At 35.8% G+C, this 17583-nt stretch overlaps 2 protein-coding genes and 1 pseudogene across 3 annotated transcripts in view; 2 read left to right on the forward strand and 1 right to left on the reverse strand.

Moving 5' to 3' along the window:
• The first annotated feature begins 395 nt into the window (after positions 1-395).
• Positions 396-5661, forward strand: LOC107668477 (UDP-glucuronosyltransferase 2B31 pseudogene; annotated as a pseudogene).
• A 3729-nt stretch (positions 5662-9390) lies between these two features.
• On the reverse strand, positions 9391-11753 carry LOC107668479 (protein FAM26F-like). Its single transcript, XM_016460351.1, has 2 exons — positions 10721-11753; positions 9391-9627 (listed from the first exon to the last, which is right to left on the reverse strand). The coding sequence occupies exons 1-2, from the start codon at positions 11309-11311 to the stop codon at positions 9496-9498; spliced, it is 723 nt and encodes a 240-aa protein (XP_016315837.1). The 5' UTR covers positions 11312-11753; the 3' UTR covers positions 9391-9495.
• A 2193-nt stretch (positions 11754-13946) lies between these two features.
• Positions 13947-17583, forward strand: part of LOC107668478 (neuroplastin-like) — a 53630-nt gene continuing 49993 nt past the window's right edge. Inside the window, exon 1 of one of the 2 annotated variants that reach the window (XM_016460350.1) lies at positions 13947-14671. In XM_016460350.1, the coding sequence (XP_016315836.1) occupies positions 14593-14671 (79 nt within the window). In that variant the 5' untranslated portion in view covers positions 13947-14592. The remainder of the gene's footprint in view (positions 14672-17583) is intronic. The other variant, XM_016460349.1, reaches the window with a different exon arrangement.

A 17583-nucleotide genomic window follows, 5' to 3' on the forward strand; every position in this document is an offset into this window, starting at 1 on the left:
TCTATCTACCTATCTATCTATCTATCTATCTATCTCTCTATCCTATCTATCTATCTATCTATCTATCTATCTATCTGTTCTTTTCTGAGTATCTATCTATCTATCTATTCTTTTCTGAGTATCTATCATCTATCTATGTATCTATCTATCTATCTTTCTATCTATCCATTATTTTCTGAGTATCTATCTATCTATCTATCTATCTATCTATCTATCTATCTATCTATCTATCTATCTATCTATCTATCTATCTATTGTATAATGTTATTGTACGCTGATTAAAATATATATTGCTTATGAATAGTAATGACGTTTGTATTGACGCTCAAAGAAACTGTCCAATCATCATGGACATAACGTAATTAATATTCATGAGCTCCGCCTCCACGCACCAAAACAAACAAACAGAGAAGCGGTTCTCACGAGCTCACCGCTACACTGTTGTCACTCTCTGTTCAGCCGGTAAGTTATTGATTTGATTGATTAAAACCCATAACAGCTTTTACACACAACCACGTGTGGACACGCCTAGTTTTAGACAGTGAGAGGTCTTGAAACGTTTGTCGTGTCGTCTGAAATGAGCTTCGATGTTATCAGCCGCGCCACACAGGACTCAGTCGTTGTTGTTGTTTGTGTGGATTGTGGTTTTAATGTTGTATTTCGCTCTCTAAAGCTCAACACCGCGTGAAATGCTCAGTGTTTGCCCTCCAGAAACAAAGACTTGCGGCGACCGTGAAAGAGAGAGAACTGATACTTTGTTTCCGGAAATAGAATTCACTTTCCCCTTTGTAACAGAACTGAACTCCATTCTTCATTATGTCTATGAATAACGCTGATGTACGTTTACCTCGAGGCTTAACAGAAATTACCATACAGTAAGTACTACAGTTATTACTGTAAAAAATACACCCATATATAGTCTTTATTCTATTATTTTTATGTACATTTTATGTTTATCTTTATATCATTATGTATAGGCCTATCTTGGTCACTTAAAATAATTTTATTTGTTTGTTTGTTTGTTGAAATTTTATTTTGTTTTATTTTAGTGACAGTGTTGCCTAATACCTAGATTTATTGTAGGAGAGTACATATAATTATTTATTATAACATAACTACCATCCTGTCTGACACAATACTGGGTTTGCAATGAGTTGTGCAAGAATTTATTGTCACATAAATCAATATATTTATTTTATATCAGTAGGATGTATTAATAAGGCTATGCAGATATTAATACTCTGGGGTTTTTTTTGTAGTGCACTTGACTGATCACAGTGTTTAATGATTATACTTTGATGACGGATATAAAACTCCACTGAAACATTAATTAAGGCGTCTACCCTGACAAAGGTTCACTGTTAGGAACATCTTGTTTTGTTTTGCAGTGCGTCATGGGAAGGTTTGTACTGCAGGAGGTGTAAAGATACTCCAGGGCGAAATGTGTTAATCCTTTGACTTGCTGCTTGATTTTGTCTTGAGTTTCCAAGTCCTGTTTGTAATGCAGTTTACATTCATGCAGTCTGGAGAAGATTGTGTGGCAGATGCAAGCAGAATTGCTCAAAATGTGCCTCACAGCCCAACAGGAAGTGATGTCAGTTGTACTGTACTTGTGATATGAGGATGTGGTTGTTTAGACCAAGGCCACTTTGACTTTGACTCTAGATGAAATTCAACAGGACTGTTTGATGCAGTAAGATATTTCATAAATCAGATTTAAATGCTTTTGTATTAGCATATGTAAACAGGTTAATTATCAGGACAAGGGTAAAAATGCTTTAAATGGACCTTGAAATACATTGCAATCATGTCAGTTTGTTCCCAGAGTAAATGTAAAGTATTTTTGGTACTTTGCCAGATGCAGAACAGTATTCATGTGAATTATTTCTCTTAAAGTCAGCTTGAAACAGCATTTGCAACCCATTTTAGCTCTATAATATGATATATATAAGGTAAGATTAGGCATTTTAGACTTGGGGCAGGTTTTGTCTTTAAAATAATGTGTAACGGTTAATGGTTCACAGTAAGACCAGGACTATAAATTAAGGAACAGAGTCTGTTTTAACTTCATGTTGACTTGTATTCATGTTATTGTGTAGTTAGTTACCTAGAAGTTTAGTGAATGGGGAACATTTTATACAAAGATAATATAATGTTCCAAAAAGGTCCTTGCAACAACGCAAAACCCTATAAAATTGCATGAAACTGCATGAAATAGAATTTCCTGCTGACACACATGAAGGTTGTGCAAGAACAGCGTGTCCTGATGTTTTTTTTTCTTCCTTTATTTTTCATGCAGAAACACATCAACAATTTACCAGGCAGATAAATGCAGGTCTGAGTGTCAAATAGATTAATTATTTTTATTAAAACCGTATTAATTGTGCCGTGCATCTTAGATTTAAAAGGGCTTGGAAATTATTAAATGGCATGATTATTATAGTTCTGCCACATTAAACCTTTAGCCTATATAAGATGACAATTTGTGTTACTGTTCTAACTCAGGCAATCTTTACAGAACGTCCCACAGGAATGAATAAAATTGATTTGGATATTATTCTTACGTATGTGTATATGTGAGAGAATTGTGAAATTGAAAATCATTTTATCTACTGTTTTTCTTGAAAGAAATTACATATTGTACAGACTGTGAGTCAAACTGTTCTGACATTGAAAAGACAAAAGCCTCATTTGTAGTATATGTGAGCTAACATTTTACAAACTTACTATGGTGCTGTTAATTCTTTAGTTTATTTTAATTTCTCAGTATTTATTTTAAGATTCGCAAAATGGAATTAAAAAATGTTTTTTTTTCTTCTTCTTGTCCAGTTACCTTGTGTCAATATAATAGTGACCTGGCAACTAGGGCTGTCAAAAAAAAATTCGAATTTCGAATATTCATCGAATAAAAAAAAAAATCCATTTAGGTCCTTTTAGAATTTTATGTCTGCATCAGCCGTCAGGCAACATTATCAGCGGCGCACGAGATGCGATGACAATGTAAGTGTCATTGCATTGTAATGCTTTTGTTAGCCTATCCAGTTGAACCCACTAGATGCTGCGCTGCTACGTTGTTCATTCAATATATAGCGGAAAACGAGAGCATCAGTGTGGAGAAGATGTTGTTGTTTACGGTGAAACTGAAACCAAGCCGTTCACACAGAACACATATTTATCACATTTTCTAGCGGGGCATCTATCAGCGTTGCACTCGCGTCTCGCACAAGAGAGCGGCATGTTTAGAAAGCCATGTAAAATTAAGTTCAACTTTTAAAAAAACATGTCTCAAGACTTTATGGTGGTTTTCCCCCATCCCACTGTATCTCAGTTTTTAAATGAAGAAAGTAGCCTACTCTTTGTGATTGGTTTTCGGTCCTTTGTATTAAACTATACATACATGCATGGTGCTGTTTTTTTTCTAATTGTTTAAGCAACTTTATTAATTATATATGGTTTATAAACATTATTTTAAACATTATGCACTTTTTTTTCAAAGATAGTCGTGTTATTTTATTATGCTTTGAAGAAACGTGCATAATATTTTGCTCGATGCGCCCACTTGTGGCCTCAGGAGAGAAGTAAAAAGCTTTTTTTCCCCCTAACTGAAATTATGCCTTTTAAATTAGAATATAATTCGAATTTTGATCATATTTAAGTGGAAAATTCGAATTTAGTTTTTCAGTCATTTTGACAGCTCTACTGGCAACAACATTTCACTGTGTTTTTGGAAAACTTCAGTATAATTGAGTTTAAAGCTATTCAAACACACAGGACTGCCACAGACTTACATTAGAGAGCAAAGCTTGTCTGATAAGTGATGAACCATCATAAGCTGTGTGTTTATGTCTTTCAGAAAGACGTTTGTGCTGCTCATATAAGGATGGATTTTATCTTTATTGCCTCAAGCGTCATTCTAACCCTGACCTTCCCAGTGCACTGTGGGAAAATCCTGGTGTTTCCTCATGAAGGCAGTCACTGGGTTAACATGAACATATTGATCCGGGAGCTTCACTCCAGGGGCCATCAGATCACCGTGATACGGGCCCTCGACAGCTGGTTCATCTCAGAGACGTCGCCACACTACGTCTCAATGACCGTCCCGTTTCTACTGGGTGGAGACGATGAGTTTTACAGCAGTTTTGTTTCTAGACAACTGCAGATCCGACGGCGGCAGCAATCGGCGTGGACCAGATTCAAACTGGACATGGAGCTCAAGGAGAAATTTTCCGAAATGCACAGGAAGATTTGCGAAATGGTGATCTATATTATCGAGAAAGATCCCGAGCTGCTGGAACAAATCAAACAGGCCAGCTTTGACTTGATGTTGACCGATCCAGCGAACGGAGGAGGTGTTGTTCTCGCGCATTATCTGAGTTTACCTCTTGTTTTTAACGTCCGATGGACTGTGCATGGAGAAGCGCATTTTGCGATCGCACCGTCTCCTCTGTCTTACGTTCCCTTCCCGCTTTCTCAGCTGACCGATAACATGACTTTCCTTCAGAGAACGTATAATGTGTTGTTTTACACCATTCGGCTTTTCCTTTACAAGCGCATCGTTGGGCCTCATTACAGTGCTTTGTGCGACCGATATTTTGGCCCTGATTTGCACTATTTTGAGTTATTTCAAGCAGCTGATATTTGGCTCATGAGGGTCGATTTCGTCTTTGAATTTCCTCGCCCGACTATGCCAAATGTCATTTACGTCGGCGGTTTCCAATGCAAACCTGCAAAAGAGCTGCCGAGGGATCTGGAGGATTTCGTGCAAAGCTCTGGAGAGCATGGCGTCATTATTATGTCTTTAGGAACATTAGTTGGCCAACTTCCTCTTGATATAGCCGATGATATAGCGGCTGCGTTTGCTCAGCTTCCCCAAAAAGTGATTTGGAGATACACAGGAGAGCGACCGTCTACTTTGGGCAACAACACTTTACTGGTTAAGTGGCTACCACAGAATGATCTCTTAGGACATGTAAAAACCAAGGTTTTTGTGTCTCATGGAGGCACTAATGGTATTTTTGAAGCTATTTATAACGGCGTTCCTATAGTCGGATTACCGCTGGTTTTCGATCAGGATGATAACCTTTCAAAAATGAGACATAGAGGTGTAGCTAAAGTTGTGGATATTGCAACCATAGATAGACACATATTTAAAGATGCCTTGCAGGAAGTGCTTACAGAGCCGTCCTACAGGAAAAACATGCAGAAACTGTCCAGTCTGCATAGAGACGCACCATTAAATCCGTTAGACAGCGCCGTCTTCTGGATTGAGTTCGTCATGAGACACCGAGGCGCTGCTCACCTGCGCACTGACTCTTATAAAATGCCCTGGTACTCGTACCACAGTGTTGATGTTTTAGTGTTCTTGGTATCGATTGTGTCTTTAACAGTTTATATTGTGTTTAAAGTGATCAGATGTTTATGTTGCAGGTTATGTGCAAAAAGAAAACGGGCGAAACAAGATTAAGCGTGGAGATATGATATGATAAAATAGATATATTATGATTGTATAATATAGAAATAAAAACTTGATATTTTCAAAATCTAACATTTACCAAAAAAAAAAAAAAGAGATAAATTTTCACACAAACGGCATACATTGAAATAGTTCTGAAATTGCTTGACAGCTGAAACGGATTATAAAAAATTTAGTAAAATTTATAATTTTTTGCTAAATTAACAAAAATTCTTGTTTTTTATAATACATGTAATTAATAAAAATAACAAATACAATTAAAAATAGTCAAACTAAAAATGTTTCAACTTTGCTATGAGAGATTTACCATGTGAATTTTGCTTAAGTGCTAAATCTTAAAGTCAGCATGAATAGAAACAGAATATTTAGTGTAGACTTTGATACCAGAATAACAGACCTGAATGGGAGAATGCATATGTAACTGTTTGGCTGTTGGTTAACATTATATTTTAACATTAACTAGCAACCATCGCTGCCTGGGGTCAGACCATTTCTTCAGAATAACATATCGTTCACATTAAGTAAATAGAGTCAATTTGATTTCATGTTGACTTTAAGATTGAAATGATTTCGTCCACTATTATCCCTTCCAGAAACCATTAGCACATCATTAGAGCGCGTTTGTCCCGTCTGTAATTACGGTGATGTATTACAGTGACCTGCGGGACTCTGGTTTAATAGAGGTGACACTCAACCTACTTATGCTGCTGTTGCTGTCTGTAATGACTAAAAGTGCTTTAATATCTAACAGCGTTTAATCACCGCACCGTGTCTTCAGAGCAATTACAGCTAATTTCAGAGATAACAGAGCTTTTAAATGTAACATAAGTCTGGTTGGCAGTCAATTAAAGAGTATTTTTTGCACACGAGGAAGCACTGGATATTGTGCTTTTTTTATTTGTTTTATGCAGTTAACACTCCTGATACAAAAGATAACGTCTACAAATTTATACACTGAGTAAAATTCAAATGCAGGAAATCACTCAGATGTAGTATACAAATAAAGTAATACGCAAACAAAAAATAAAAGAAGATTTGACTTTGAAACACAATCAAGAAAGATTGTAAAACATACGCTTTGTGTGGTCTTGCCCATATTATTTTAATGGTGTTTGTATGGTTGAGCTGAGCTGAAAATTATTATTATTTATTATAAGCTTCCAAAATATTTTATTTATTACCAAAAAAAAAGGTAAATGTTTATCTCCCAATTCATAACTTTTTTTTTCTTGCAATTCTGTCTCATAATTGTGATGTACATTCAAAATTGCAAGAAAAAAGTTCAGAATTGTGAGATAAAAACTCACAATTACCTTTTAGATATACTCTCAGAATTGCCATATATAAACTCACAGTTCTGACTTTTTTTCTTGCAATTGCAAGTTTATATCTCGTAATCTGGACTTTTTTTCTCTCTCTCTCTCTGAATTCTGAGTTTACATATTGTGCAATTCTGTTTTTCTGTTTCCGCCATGGGATTTTTCGTTTCTGCAATTTGAGTTTTTATTCACAATTCAGACTTTTTTTTCTCACAATTGGGAGTTTATAGCTCACTGAAACAAAAAGATAGAATTGCAAGAAATAAACTCAGAATTCAGACTTTTTCTCACAATTGGGAGTTTATAGCTCACTGAAGGAAAAAAAACAAGATAGAATTGTGAGATAAAAAGTTGCAATGAACTTTTCTAGTTTTTTTTTGTCCTGTGGCGGAAACAAGCTTCCATAGAAAATGAACTCATACATATACTAATGAACTAATGAAGGCATTTGCGTCTGGCTGGGATATAAGAGAAAAGTCCCTCAGTATTCCTAATTGTAGTCCATTGATATGGGTTGTTCAGTATCTTTTACATAATATATTTCCTGAATCCTTACACAAACTACATTGCAAATCTGTTTTCTCGTTGTGCTGAGTCTGATGTATGAACTGTGAGTGTAAAATTACCCGTTTTCAAGTTACTAAACACGTGTTGATGTGAAACAGGCACTTAATAACAGCAATAATCATGTCAGTCAAATGTCAGCTGCAGTTTGTTTCCCTCCATGCTGTTCTGGCTCAACATAAATGTCCATTCATGAAAGTGATTTAAGGGAAAGGACCATTAGTCATGGTCAGGGCCGTAGCTAGTGATGATTATAGATCTCTTTTGCGCTTGAATGGACAAATACATACCTGTCTTGGTGTGAGTATCCTTGAAAAATGTCCGTTATGTCTTAAGTGAACGTAAAGAGTTGAGAAAAATGTGTATCATTATATTGGATCCATGCATTTTGTCTTAAAGTGACTGCACCTAATTTACTAGCTGCTGTCTATGTTAATCCAAGAAAAAGAGAGAGAGAATCACTAACTGCTCCTGAATAACTTAACTTTTGTAGCTTTAACGAGGATTAATCTCGTTAAAGATGGCCCTGGCCCTGGCCCTGGTCATAGTGATAATCATCAGTCCTCCTGACTATAAAAGCTATATATATATATCATATGAAGCTCTTTGGATGGGGTAACACTTATTATTACAGTGCTCATATTATGCATAAAATGTGCAAAAATGGCATTTGGTCCACCTCAGTGTCACCTTTAAAGGCACAATTTTGCAGATTTTTAAGTTTTATATGTAAATACATTATATTACAACCATAATCTCACGAACCAAATGTATTTTCAGGTTGCTCCATATATCTCAATTAAAAGCATCTTTGATTTTGTTGATTAACTTCATGAACATGAAAAAAATAAAAAATAAATGAATGCAAAAGGTAGTATTTATAGTTGTATTTATTGTATTTTTTATTTATCTGGCTATAATTAAAAACATTTTAGTATGAAGTTTTTTTATACATTTAAAATTTATAGGATGTATAATTTTTTATACGCATTATTTTTTCATACATTTAAAAAAATATGTAGAATATAGTTTTTGCATTACAGTACATTGGCATCATTTCTCAATGCAAAAAAAAAATAACAATTTTGTAAAATACATATATTATTTCTTCTGTATGAAAATGTGTATCCTATGAGCTGTAGTGTTTACTGGCTTTACATGGGCATGACAGGAATTGAAATGTTGTAAATAACTTTACACAGACAAGTTAAGTAAGTTATTTTGTCACCCTCTGGTGTAAATGCATAGGAGTCCAAATGACTTTCTGTGTTAATCGATCAGAAATGCTGTCAATAGAGTTTAACTTAACCTGAAATAATTCTATAAAGTGTTAGTTACCCCAAAAAATGAATTTTTATTATACCATTGACTCTCTTGTTGATCTAAAGCTATGTGACTATTTCTGCCATGAGGATAATTATGCCGTTTGCTCTTTTCCAAGCAGTTACAATGAACGGAAGATTTAAAGCTTTTAAAATTGACACAAACACACAAAAAAAAATGGTCCAAAAATGCTATATTTAAAGTTTTACACTAACTTTGTTTGAGGAATAGACTGAAGTCATTATTCACTGACAATGTTCACCTTCTATTAACATTTGTGATCAGATCTGATTCATACATTAATCATACAGACCAGTTTTGGAGACGGTTTTGGTCCTCATTTGTTTAATTGAAGTGAAAAGAGCGATCAGTGCAGGCTTAAGGATTTGTCCTTTTTTCTTCCACTGAAGAAGGAAAATCATACAAGTAACATTATGAGCATGAGTAAATGATGACTGCATCTTCATTTTTGGATGAACTATCCCTGTAAGTACATTCTCGTTCTTGTGTGTTATTCATTGCAGTAATACATGAACATTGTACACTCTAAAAAATGCTGGTTAAATACAACCCAGTGCTGGGTAAAATAGGGACAAACCCAGCAATTGGGCTGTTTTGACCCAGCGGTTGGGTTAAAATGTTTAACCCAACCTTCTGGGTAGTAACCCGACCGCTGGGTCAAAACAATCCAATTGCTGGGTTTGTCCCTATTTTACCCAGCACTGGGTTGTATTTAACCAGCATTTTTTAGAGTGTAATGTAAAGAGTGACTGGAGATGGCGTGCTTTTCTGTAGTCGGATGAGGAAGGGTGTCTATCAGCTGGAGCTGTAGAGCGTCATCTCTGCCACATTGGTATCTTGAGTTTCCAGCTCCTGCTGGCAGCTTTCTCTGATCACATACACGACCAGTCCAAAACAGATCAAAATGAGCAGCACTATGCCGATCACCTGTTAATGAGAGATGAACAGTGCTGTCTGTAACGGCTAACATGTAGTTCTGCTCACCTAGATGTTTAAAGAGTACTAGACATGTGTATCTGTGACTCAGTGAAATGAGTGAATCACAAAAAGATGCGTCTTGAATGTGTCTGAGTCGCAAAAAAAAAAAAACTAAACTTTTTTTTTTAATATTGCTTTTAAAATATAAAGTATTCGTACATCATGGCAGTGTTTTTTGTACTTTTATTTTGATTTGAATTCAAAACCATTTGAACTTTTATACATTTAATAAAAATACATACATTTTTCATAGACTAATATTTTTTATATATTTAAAAAATATAGAATATTAGTTGCATTACAGTGTTTTATTGTCATGAAGAGCAGACAAACAAACAAAACAAAACACCTTTATGCTCTTAAAAATCAACTAGTTGTGTAACAAAAAAAGTGTAATATAGATACCATTATATTTTGAATCAGTTTTATTTTACATTTTCCGTTTCATTTTCATTTTAGTTAAAGTTTTGGTCATTTGTTGTGTTTTTGTCATTTTGTCATTAGCGTTTTTTCATATATGTCTAGTTTTTATACATTTTTATTTCAGCTTTTGTTTTAGTTATATTTGTACATCAAATCAAGTTGAGAAATGTCACCATTTTATTTAATTTCAGTTAACCTTTTTTTAATGGTTTAATTTGTAGTTTTAGTTTTTGTAAACTGCTGTATAATAACCCTGGTCTTTAAACAACAACAAAAGTATATTATTTTCATTTTATTTTGAGGGAAACTGTGACCTAGACATGTTTTTGTGAGATTCACACATTATATGATCATAGACACGTTAACAAAACATGTACATCCTCTATAATGCACAAAATGAATTCTTGGGCTAAAGAAGAAGAAGTAAATGTAAAAGTTTCATTAGTGGCCTGAATCTAGTCAAGACTGTAACAAATCTATAAATGTTAACACCGAATCTAAATGTGTTCTCAAAATTCCTCAAATGTATCAATGCATCTAAAACTGTATCGGTGTCATTTCAAAGTTACAGAGAGTTAGCAGGAGGCCTAATGATGCGTAAAGACACAAGACGTCTCACCTGAGACTCCACAAACAGTCGCTGTGAGTGCAGCATGAGTTCCTGAGGACTGACGCTCTCCTCTGGAATGGGTTCGCACCATTTCTGCGGAGCGGCTTTGTCCACAATCACGAACCTGCCGTGCCAGTCTGTCATTGCGCAGGCAAAATACTGACCGTCCAGAAAGAGCAGGATCAGCCAGACCACGGCGGGAACGAAACTGGACAGGGACACGGTCCTCCTGCACCAGATGCCACACTTGCATCCCTGAATGATCATCATGAGCGCGAAGGCCATGATGGCGGGAATGATGAAGAACGCGGAGGAAAACAGCCCGTTCCAGGCCGGATTACACGGACACTCAAACTCCAGCTCCACCAGCTTCTCCAGTCCCATCAGGATGAAGCCGAAGGCCACGTTGGACACCAGAGGACTGTTGCTCAGCTCATTCTTCAGTCTCGTGAGCCATTGTTGTCGACTTCCCATACTAACAACACCTGAAAGATAGAGGAGAGCTGGCCAAATTCCTCCCACACATTTGCAGAAGGTCGCTGATGCGAGACAAATTGATCCCGGGGCAAGTTTTCCCCCTCCTGACCTTAACGTTCCCATTGGCTCAGAACAAAGGTGGACGTGTCATCATCAACCCTCGGCTGCAGATCATTGGCTCGCGGCGGGCGGCAGGTGTGGCTTCCATTTAAATGTTTCTTTCATTGACATGCTTGAGTAATGTGGAGGGAAAATCAGCTTGACTGCAGATCTCAACATGCTGTGTCATCACAATGACTCTAAACTCATAAGCATTGTTTAGGATGCCCTTTACTCCTGGGGGCTTTTTTAAAACAATCATTAGATATGCAAACAAAGCTCGGACACAACATGTTCCCCAAAACCTTAAATCTGAAATCTCTAAAGATCTGAACGTGTCTGCTTAAATACTTGAAATTAGTTTAGTAGTCAAATATAAATTGTTTGTGTAAAACTTTTTTTTTTTTTGGTTTGTAGAGGATATTGAAGCAAAAGCATCAGATGTGCAGCATGTATGTTCCTCCTTCAATAGGATTAAAAACATTAAAATGCTTGCGTTTAAATTGCTTTATAAAACTTTTTTTTTTGTAAAAAATTTTTTAAAAACATCCCAGAATGCACCTCATGAATGTGTAGTTTTATAATAAACAAAGATTAGGCATGTCCAAACTTTTGACATTTTTATGCATTAAGATATAAGTACAGTAGTTTATCAGCTCGATAATCAAAAGCAGATCATAAAATTAATGCATTTGACATCACAATATTTTTATTTAATACCACAATATTTGAAATAGTGTTGGAGGAAGGTGAACAATAAGCAAATACACAGACTCAATTTATGTTCCTTATGCTTAAATGCTTTTATCATTTAACAAAAATAAAGTGCGCTTGCATTGGATTGCTTTACAAAACTAACATTCTCTTAAACTTTAATGGATGAGTTGCAGTGGGAAATGAATTTGCATTTTCTCGTAGTTATTGTTGAATTTACTTGCAATTTCTGAATGAAAGTTGTTTTGAAGTAAATCCTACACCAAGTTATTTTCAGTGTAGAGTTTACAAACATCCCAGAATTTTAAAATAATAAAGAGGAATTATGTCAAAACTTTTTACTGGTAGTGCATACATGCATTCAAGTCATTATTATTAATATTCTTTTTAATAAATAGAACATTTAGTCAACTTGACAATCAAAAGTAGATCATAAAACATGTTTGATATAATATTTCCACTGTTTTATTTAATGCCACAATATTTTGTTCCATCAAATCGAATAGTGTTAGAGGAAGATGAGCAAAATATAAGCGAGCAAATAATTAATGCACAGTAAAGACTGTACTGTATTTCGTGTTTGATCCATGAGATGGCGCTGTGTGAATGTGAGCGGGTGAATACAGAGGATAACATGCACTTTCTTGCCCTAGATAAATATCCTGCGCAACGCTTGAGACATTAACACAAATTACCATGCTTACTACTATCAACATTTAGCGAAGTAGTACTTGATTTGGAGTAGCCTACCGTGTGAATACCATTGTACATGGATCATAATCATTCAGTACCATGGTATAAGGAGGTCGGGGCTAGTTGTCACAAGTGCTATATCTCAGTAAAGTAAAGGCTTCGAGTCATAAATGCTTCTGTTTGTTTCAATCATACCGTGTGTCACTAAAAATGAAGTTGCACATATATTTCAATCTTTCTGCTTTTACATTTAATTCAATGTGTTAGCCTACTCAATGTAATTATTTGTGACATTTACTAGCAATTTCTAAGTGACACAGGATACATTTTTATGTAACATTTGTTGGGTTATACAATAAAACCTTCAACATTCCTATTACGTGTTTCGCTTCTGTTTCAGTTGTTATAACCATTTCTTACTATGTGTCAGTAAGTTGTTGTTTTTTAGCATGTGTGTTTGGCAGTGTTATTTTGTAGGATTACTGATAAACTACTGTCATTTGATTTGTATTATTTGTATTTGTTATTTATTTTAATTTTAGTTAAATTATGTCTGAATTTATTCTGTCTGTATAGGTATTTTATTAAGTTTTTAGTTTTATTTAATTTGAGTTATTTTAATACTTCAATAAACTAAATGGAAATGAAATAATATATATATATTGAATTTATAAATGTGTATGTATATATATATATGTGTGTATGGTTGTACATACACACATATGTAGTTGTGTTTTTGGTGTTTTGCTTAGTGTTATGTTAGAATCATTATTATACTCATACCTTTTGTTCTTTAATATTTTGCATTGTTTTTAGCTTTATTTTTTGTTTTTCATTTAAATAAGTTTTGAAATTTTGTTATATGCATATGCATGTGTATAGGTAGTATTTATACCGTTTTAGCTTTTAGTTTTGGATCTGTTTTTAGTTGTTTTAATTCTACAATTGATTGCTTCTGTTGTCCTCATTTGTAAGTCGCTTTGGATAAAAGCGTCTGATAAATGACTAAATAAATAAATAAAATAAAATAAAACCACGATGACATTAAGACAAGAGTCGCTATAGTAAAAAGCAGACTTGAACTGTGTTTCAGGACAAAAGTATTATTGTAAATGTGGTCTTTGGGGCAAGTTGTCACATTTTAAATAACGTTTTAAAAATTGTGCAATTTTATGGAATTTTTTCATTATAATTTATTTTGGCCAAAACAATGGTTAGACATTTATGTAGGTTACTTTGTGCATTTTTCGGGGTCATTAATTGTTCACTTTTATTGAATTAGATTTTATTGATTTCGCTGGGGGGAAAAATGCCCCGCTATTTGAATATAATTTTTCCCCAAGTTAAATATATGGTGAATTAATTTTGGGAATATTACTGTTTAAAGTTTGTCTTTACTATTAATTGCATTGCAGAAATAACCTACAGGAAAGAAATGGCCTATTAACTGGAGTAAAAAGTGTGACAATAATCCTCCCCGGTCCCTTTTTATATCTAAAGATAGCACTGAAAATATATGTTGATTGCATTTCGTGTTACTGTATTGTAATGTTACATTTCTGTACTTGACTTCCACAATGAATCGCATGCGCGGCCGCTGCGCAGAGCTGATGCGCTCGAGGCCCCCTGACAGCTGAAGGTTCTCCGCGATGACGGACACTCCGATGGCCCATCATCATCATCATCATCTCCAGCAGCAGCAGCATCAGCATCCGCATTCCTGAGCGCCGGACAGCATCAACCTCCTCATCCTCACCCGTCCTCCATGCAGCAGAGCCACGCAGCGCCTGTCGCGTTTCTCGCCGTCCGCCCTCGCTCCTCCTCCGCCATCCTCTGCGGCTGAAGCCGCTCCGTGTCCATCACCTGCTCGCCGTGTCCCGTCTCCGTCCTCCCGCAGGATGCTGTCCTACGCGGGGATGCTCGCGCTGCTCCTCATCCACGGGAACGTGATGCTCCCGTATGTATCATCTCAGAACGGTAAGGAAGACGGGACGCGCTCGTCCGGGATCTGTGTGTAATCTGCTTTAGAGGTCGATGCCATCTTTATGATGACAGACACCCCGCTGCATTACAGTCGGGCTGATTTGTGGAGCGTAAAGCCTGGAGAGGAGATCTGCGCGTGACAGAAGTGGGAATTGGTTAATCATATTTGATATTTCACAATTCAAGGCTTATTTTAATAGTACTATGTTCCTAAACGAGGAGTGTTTTTCCTTCTGCTCATCATATTCTCCAGAGTAATCCGTGTTGTTTACACTCACCCTTCTGACATTCACATCTTTACACCTCTCATGACTGAGGAGAAACCCAAACATTATGTAATGTCCTGATGTTGAAAGTTACTAATACAGAACCTGGTTTTAGACTGAACTAGTGTGCAATAGGAGTTATATGCAAGTGCTTCTGAAATGAAAAGCAGTGTCTTTGTGAGCGGTAGATAATAAGTGCGTGTCCCTGAAGGCATGTCCGTGACTTTACATGCTGGAGTGTCACAGCTGTGACCAGGAGAGGGCAGATACATCACCTGCAGACAAACAGGGCCAGGTATTCCCTCCTCAGGATGCCAAAAAAAAAAAAGGAAAGGGGAAAGAAAAACAACAGCGAAGCATCATTAAGTTTTATGTCCGAAAGGCTGTTTTTGTGCAGCGCGTCACCCAAAAAAATTAAAAATAAAGCATCTGGCCAGTGTAAACATCAAACGTGATCTGGACAGAAGCAGGTTCTGGCAGCGCAGATGTCTGTCTGTAAACTGTTTAGTCGACTAGAAATGCACTTCATGGGTTAGTCAAGTTTTATTCAATCCTGAGATTATTTTAATGTGATTGAAAATCGGTTTTAAGGGTCAGATCTGAAAGAGCTGGTCAGATGTGAAGTGTGAAGTTTTATTATTGCAAAAATTATATTATTGCAAAATAATGACTTTCAAACAGGTTTCCCAAAATGCCTGGCTGCTTAAACGGATTAATATTCTGAAAGCATCACAGTGTGACAATGATCTGTTTGATACAACTCTATATCATGGTTCTTATAGTTAACTGAAACTAATAACAACTATGTAGACATATTAGTGCTGTCAATTGATTAAAAAAAAATACTAATTGCACATTTTTTCTAAAAATGAATCGTGATTAAGCCCATCTAACATTAATTTTTTTAAATATACTTTTATATTGCAATAATTTCACATTCAATCTTCAAAATAATGTAGAAACAACAGTAAATAAAGACAGTATATATATATTTAAAATATTTGTTTAGTGGCATCTTTTTTTTATGTCTGAAGGTGAGTATCACTGATAACCAATATTACTAAAGTCTCTAGGAAATAGTTTTTTTCCCCTCATATTTAACCACTGACTATAGCCATTCAACATTACAGACTAGTTATAATTGAGAGCTATCAATTTTAACATTTATTAGACTTTAAAAAATAACTTCTAGTGAACTGCACACAATCTTCACATAAACCCATTATAATAAATGTCATATTTAGCTACCTGTGCCCCTCAGCAAGTAGGAAATATACAGAAATGTAATAGCTATCAAACGCTAAATTCTAAATGAAATCTAGATGAATCCTTAAAGCTCTTTTTATTTTGTTGTTTGATGAACAGCATCACAGCAGCTGGTGATGAGGTTATTCTGGCTGCTTTAATAGCTGCTGCCGCTGCTGAACATGACGTGGATCTGACACGCATCATAGTTTCTCATAACTCTTTACCTTTTCTGACTCACTTCAGCTCTTAAAGTCTCTATAATGAGCTGAGGAGTTGAATCAGGTGTGTGAGATGAGGGAGACAGTGCTGCTGCTCCAGGACAGTTTGGAAAACCACTGCATTTAAATGTGACTCATATATAACAAATACTTGCATGCACAGTTTTAAGGCAGCTTTAATCGCCGTTTATGGTAACTTCAAGGCTTAACTGACGACATACCTATGATATTGCATGCTCGTAGTTTCTTTTGCGCTTTAATATGATATAGCGCTTTAAAATAATAATGCGCACGCCAGCGTGCTTTTGTGTGCATTTTAAGAGCACGTGCTATGATCACAGAATAACGGCTGACAGGACAGGAAAATAGTTTTTTTACTGACATATGGCCTGACAGCATCTCATCTGTGAGATCCGAGTGCAGTTCACTGTTGTTCTACTGAAGCTCCTCATCGCCTGTAGCTTTTCCGCGCTCGTTTGACCCGTGCCTGGTCCAACCCTAGCTCCACCCCTGCGTTAAATATATTTAATGCTGTTAAACTGAAAAAAATTAATCACACGCTAATTTTGACAGCACTAAGACGTGTGTGTGTGTGTGTAAAAACTAGTAAAAATGACTACTGAAACTTTCACTAAAATTAAAATGAAAACAAAAAATATAAAAATTGTATTCAAAATGTTATCAAAAACTAAGTTTATCATTGATACTAAAATATCACTGCTCTGTGTGTGTATATATATATATATATATATAATAGAGCAATTTTTTTATTTAAATACTATTTATCTCTGATATCTATCTATAGATTCAGACATTCTTTTATTAAGTTTCACAATGTTGTACAGTATGGTGTGTGTGTGTGTGTGTGTGTGAAGCTCTGCTTTGATTTATCCAGACATAAGGTCAGTGGCTCTCCTGGATAATCCAGCTATTGTTTGGTAAAGCCAGCTGAACAGATTCCAGACCCTCTGTAGGCACCATGAGCATGACTGGCTGCTTTCTCAGGGCTGAACTCTGGGACTCGAGCTCCTGCGGCCCACTCAAGACTTCATATTCAAATCATGTTATTAAAATACGCCTAGAATTAATTCAGTGTTTCCTGAGACCAGCTGAAAGCAATAATTCAGAACCCCAAAGGAACAAGCACCTCATGTAAAGTAGAGCTGCTAAGACC

This window comes from Sinocyclocheilus anshuiensis, unplaced genomic scaffold (genome assembly GCF_001515605.1).
Source record: "Sinocyclocheilus anshuiensis isolate Anshui unplaced genomic scaffold, SAMN03320099.WGS_v1.1 scaffold2085, whole genome shotgun sequence".
In the NCBI taxonomy this organism is placed as follows: Eukaryota; Metazoa; Chordata; class Actinopteri; order Cypriniformes; family Cyprinidae; genus Sinocyclocheilus; species Sinocyclocheilus anshuiensis.

Excerpts from the sequence above, each read along its gene's own strand:
- LOC107668479 (XM_016460351.1), bottom strand. The coding sequence starts at position 11,311 with ATGGGAACGTTAAGGTCAGGAGGGGGAAAACTTGCCCCGGGATCAATT. Across the intron at positions 9,628-10,720 it reads GACTGTTTGTGGAGTCTCAG|GTGATCGGCATAGTGCTGCT; the intron begins GTGAGACGTCTT and ends TCTCATTAACAG.